This window comes from Schistosoma mansoni (assembly GCF_000237925.1).
Source record: "Schistosoma mansoni, WGS project CABG00000000 data, supercontig 0203, strain Puerto Rico, whole genome shotgun sequence".
In the NCBI taxonomy this organism is placed as follows: Eukaryota; Metazoa; Platyhelminthes; class Trematoda; order Strigeidida; family Schistosomatidae; genus Schistosoma; species Schistosoma mansoni.
The window spans coordinates 43,863-49,862 of NW_017386076.1; the positions used below are offsets into that span (position 1 = coordinate 43,863).

General features: G+C 31.5%; 1 protein-coding gene and 1 non-coding gene across 2 annotated transcripts in view; both read right to left on the reverse strand.

Moving 5' to 3' along the window:
* The window catches only part of Smp_156500 (hypothetical protein), a gene marked incomplete at its 5' end in the record, with an annotated part of 41,609 nt that overhangs the window by 23,352 nt on the left and 12,257 nt on the right, over positions 1 to 6,000 (reverse strand). The window contains 2 exons of the mRNA XM_018793342.1: positions 737 to 827; positions 3,861 to 4,209. Coding sequence (XP_018647144.1) covers positions 737 to 827; positions 3,861 to 4,209 — 440 coding nt within the window. The remainder of the gene's footprint in view (positions 1 to 736; positions 828 to 3,860; positions 4,210 to 6,000) is intronic.
* Positions 5,703 to 5,774, reverse strand: Smp_tRNA_02310_Pseudo_CGA.1.1. Its single transcript has one exon. It is a non-coding gene (tRNA).

The window sequence follows — 6,000 nt, forward strand, 5'->3', positions numbered from 1 at the left end:
TGTTGAGGAGTCCCAAAATAGGATGAAACGACCGTTCAGTGCTTTCAGGTTTTTCATGGTGGTTTAGCTTCAATTGATTCATGATCTCAACTATTAAAATTACTATAATATCCACAAAACCCCTTCTGATATGAAAGTATCTTGTTTTGAATTTATGTTGTTTGTAGATATTATAGCCGGTGGTTCATTAATAAGAAAATAAAATACGCTACAATTAGTCATGTTTATGTTAAGTTCATACCTAATCTTGTTGTGAAGATGGAAGAGAACGAAGGGAATTACAAGAAACATTAAGAATTATTGAAAGTACAATTTTGAAGATTATGAAATTAGATATGATACATATTGTTCAATCCTATTAGTATGTTATTGTATTAGTATCATGAGTATTAGAAGGATTTTTGAAGTCATTAATTTAAAATGAGGCCTTAACTGTCTGAAATGTATTTAGCTGTGATAAACAGTTTATAGCTTTAAAATATAAATGGCCACTCTACACTTATCGGCACTTATAGTCGATGTTTATAATTTCGTCTACAAAGTACCATTGTTTGCATATTATCTGGTACGAAATACAATACAGTTTAGTAAAAGACTCATTTCTGATGTAAACTTTAGACTGACACAATAATAACCTATTCTTCAGTATAATGTATTTTAACAGACAGAATAAATATTTCTAAATCATTATCTGTTGAAACAATGAATAATTTACATTGAAGAACAGTAAACATACTTGGTATAGGCATCTGTAATAAGTTCAGTGCATATATAAGCAATCCATCAAGTGTTCCACCGCGTATTGTAGGTTCTGGCACGCTCACAGACTGGAAATATTATGAAAATAGTAAAAATATGTTATTTGTTGTCACCTTAGTGTTCTGTTGACGGGAATAAAACCACTTTATGGTCAATGGTATTTGAAAGCTATTGAAACTAAGTACAATATTTAAACCTTGAAAGTTAATAGAAATTGCGTTGAGCCTATCAAGCTGCTATTGAAACAGCTATTCGCTGATAATGTTAGGCGTAAATTGTATTACATCTCATACACTTTCTTTAACCTTTTAATTTCTGTTTAATGATAAACGAATAAACATCAGGCCTTCATGAATTATTGAAATTCATGTATTTAAAGTACATGTTCAACCAAACTTTTTCATGTGTAATGCTTCTTCCTGTATACGTGTTTTCACATACACAGGTAAATTGATAAACATAATAGGAAGCGATCCAAGTATCTTCATTGTGTTCGGATCTCTAATGATGCATGGATTTCTTTATTTTTAAGTTTGATAAGCGTAGATCCCTAAAAGGTTTAACCGATCAATTTAAGCCTTTATCTCAAACTTATTTCAATCTTCTCTGATACAAACATTATTGTTAAAGGTATAAAAGAAAAATAGTTTTTAGTATATTTTAAGGCCCCCTCTATTGGTACATAAGTTTTAATTGTTTTTCATTGTTTCATTTTATGACTTCATTTTGCTTTGTTTGCTTCGACGTGACCGATTCTATTTATTGCGTATTTAGTATATCTTGTTTCTATTTAATTGGACAGTATTTGTGACAACTGTGATACTGTTTTGTCCATGCAGGCTTACTAGAGAAAGAATATATAAATAAACCGTTTTCTTTTCTGATGATGAATATACCAAATAAAGAAGGTTATCTAGTTTATCTGCTCTTCATCTAATATAACTTTAAACTGTATTTAACTTCTTTTGATCATATTCCCTGATTAGTCGCATATTACAATGAAGTGAATTGTTTTTTAAATGGATTGAATAGAATACATGATTTGATGAGATTTTATAGGATTATTACGATACTGTTATGCTACCAAGATGTGCAAGTTATTGAGTTAATCGTTGTTTTTCCATCAGATTTTAATGAGAGATAAACAGACCTTGTATACAAGTATACAGAAAACATTTGGAATTTTCAGTTTATTATCCAAAAACTAAACAAAAGATATAAATCTATAAGTAAGTATAAATAATATTTACAAAAATCCATAAATAGTTTAGATGGGATTTATTTCTATATGATCGCATAGTATTTTGATACAGTTTCATCGGTATCAATTGATTTCACATTTCATAAACAGGGTATAAAAACTAACTACTTAGTTTAGTAACTAAATTTCATCCTAATAAATACTTTATACTATTATCCTTTTAGGCTTGTTGAAAGTGTCCAAACAAATATTATTTACTATTAAAGTATCCTCAGTACATAACACCACGGCTTTAGGTTAAAAATCAGCTTAATATAGGTTATTCGATACTCGGATACGAGAACATATCACAGTTTGGTTCTACTATAGCAACCATCTTATAATCAATTCCGATTATAGTCAATTTTGGTTAAGCCCTTTTTATTAACTTACTTAACAGACATCGTCATTTGGATAGTAACAATTTGCATATTCTTTGCACTGCTATACCACTAGAGCACATGACACTCTATCCGAAATGTTAACTGCTTAAATATCATTCAATGACTCATACTCCTCACCCTTATATATGTATGCACGCGAATATTATTATCAGCCTTTGTTTTGCTTTGCTGTGCCCTTATCAAATCTGACTATAAATTGCCTATGTAATTGCTTGCTATTCGCTCGCTTGCTCCTCGTTCGTTTCCTTCGCTTATTCGCCTGTTCACTCGCTCGTTCATATTCGCTCAGGTGTTGTTAGCTTTCTAACCTGAGTTATTCGACAATAAACTGTAGTTGCTGCTATCCTTTGTCTTCTGATTTTACGCACCGTTAAGGTTAGAATTATAACGGTTATCGAAGTAAACGATTAACGAATCGCGGCACTACACTACAAGGATGAAACGAAAGCAGTTAGGAGTTCTATACTTAAACGCCTAATCGACTGTAATCATTCTACGGGTCCACAGTCTGATTTTAAGGTTGTTTATATGATTCATTCAAATCTACCTAGATTTCTTCGTATCTAACTCCTAAAAAATAGCCGAAGCTCTTACCATCCATGAGCTTAAACCAGAACTATGCGTACAAATGAAGTACGTCTTATCATTATCGTTACCATGGCCTTAATATTATTATTATTATTATCATTCTATTATTATTATTATAACTCCATCTCCCCTTTACTTATGTCTTATATTCTCATTATTTTATTAATGAATACTCATCATATCACCTTATTTATTTTTACACCTCTATGACCTTTAGTTATTGTAACCAAAACATTTTATTCATTTTAATCATCTTATTATATTCACTAAATCTATCGGAATTGCTCGTATTACGTAATCTAGTATTATAATCCTGGATATTAGTGTTCACATTTCCTCACGGAATTAGTACTTTAACAAAACATTTTCATATATTTACGATTGTACAGCTTGATAATAAATTCGTTGAAAAGAGATCCTTTCGCTGAACTTCGTGCTTTTATTCGATACTCATCATCTAAACTCACTTATTATTTTGATGTGACTGACCTTCTCTATGTTATTAGAAACTGTATCATTCAGTGTCATAACTAGAAACGTTACTATTTAGCTACTAGAAGAAAGATTGACTAAGACGTTTATCAAAATCAGTCACTTGCCAATTTCCATGATTGTACTATCTAGATCTTAGTGATAAATAAATTTGCCATGTTTTTATCAATATTGTGTCCCAAAACCTTTCACTAACTTTGTATACTTTTGTATGGTTGGACTCAGTTATCAGGAATTTAATCGATATTAAGGCTTGCAAAAATAACACTGGTTACTGATGAGTGCATCATTATTTTCAAAAGTGGTTCGCAAATATGAAAATTGTGGATAAACTACAATGTTTACCTACACAACTTACAAAAATACATTTCGCTTACCGGGGGTGAATGTTTTGGTGTATTTGTTTTTGTAGGAGTATTGCTATTATTATCTTTATGAATGGAATTGAATATTAACTGTGATTCAGGATCTTTTGTTCTTAATGACATAGGACACCATGAGTTCGCTGTTACCAGAACACGAGTTTCATCGAGATCATTAGATTTAATCAAAATATTTTGTTTAATATCATCATTATCGTGTGGATCACGTACAGGTTTACCCAGCAGAATGGTTGCAGCAGCCGCGGATGGACAAAGGGATTGTAATAGTTGTAGGCGATCATTTGAACATTGAATAAACTTTGCAGATGTTGATTGAATATTATCGTCTGGTTTCATTTCATATCTAGTAATATTGAGTAGATATATTTTTAATGATCATTAAAGAATGATAAAGTGAGCGAAGAATTGTTTTATTTCGGTCAATATTCCACCATGACAGTATAGTAACGTTTAAGATTATTACTAGGTAACGATCAAGTAATGATAATGAGGTAATGAATAATACGTAGATGGTATTATGATTGATAAATTTATTTCAAAGTAGTAAATAGTCATGAATCCATTAGAATAATTTCAGCACAAAATTTGAAGTTTTACAACAGTGTTGTTTATCAATACACACCTTAATTGCAACGGTGATTATCTTTCACTAATCTGAATCAAGAATTTTTTCGATCCAGTGTATTATTACAGAGGTTTTAATCACGAAGTGATCTATGTTGGTTAAGAGAGATACGTGTACTTGAATTTCTCTTTACACACAAAAATTCTAATGTATATGGGTTTTTCAGTCAACATATAATCAGCAAAAGAAAACTCTTCCACTCTTGGAGTATACACTCTTAAATTTTGCAGCGAATTAAATTTTGGTAGACTAAGTCATAAAATTTGTCATGTGAATAGAAAATAGATGATATATGTAGCTAGTTAATCAATACAAAACCTAGATAAGAAACCGAACTGTAATATTTGTACAGCTGAAAAATAGACTATCCAGAGAAATAAACTGGCCATTATCATGTTGTAAAACTGTCACAAAGGATTCAGCTATATAATACAACTGAATTATAAATTATCGGTCAAACCACTGATTACGATATATGAATATATTGTGTTTCATACACTCAGGATCAAAAATACTTCAAGTTCTAACACAATCATTTCTGATTTTATTACCAATTATTAAGGGTTTAGTTCAATTTAGCCCGATATGAATGATCTGGAAAATCAAGGCTTCTGCAGACGTTAATCCTGTAAACATTCAAATAGAGATGATGAATTGTATAATCATGGACTAGATTTATTTCCAACCGACAAGGTAAGAAATTTAGATAATATTCGTCACCTCAGAAATGAGAGGTTCAATCAACTTATTATTACTTATATCTAGAGTCTAAAAAGTTCTAGAGTATTTAAAAAAAACGTAGATATTGTACCATAATTATTCTTTCCATTTCTAAAAAGAAATACCAACAAGAAGTAGAATAAACTACCAATAAATCATCTAACTTTTACCCCTTAACATCTTTATTGGAATTTTTACAACAAGCCACAATAATTCTATAAATAAATGATATATTAGTAATATCCCAATGAGTAGAAAATTGGATTTTCTGACGTTTCGTGACTCCGTGTAAGCACTTCTTCAGAGAATAAATAACAGAACCACGAAACGTCAGAAAATCTGATTTTTCTACTCATTGGGATGTTACAAATATATTATTCATAGTAGAAAGCATGAGTCAATTGAAGCTAGACCACCATGAAAAACCTGGAAACACTGGACGGCCGTTTCGTCCTATTATGGGACTCCTCAGCAGTGCGCATCCACGAACCCGCTCTCGTGAGATTCGAACCCAGGACCTACCAGTCTCGAGCCGAAGCCCTTAACCGATAGACCACTGAGCTGGCATTCAACGGTGTTAATGTCTAACTTCAACTGATCCACGAAGTTGAGCAACCATTCACCAATTGTCTTCAGTGAGTTCCTATCTCACAACAGACGTGGTTTTGAACTCCACTGGTCACTGCTTCTCACTAGAGCTCCTAGATATACTTCTCTAAGTCACTAGTGAGCATATGATTATATTAATTATCAGAAGGGGTTTTGTGGAGATCTAGTATTTATTATAGT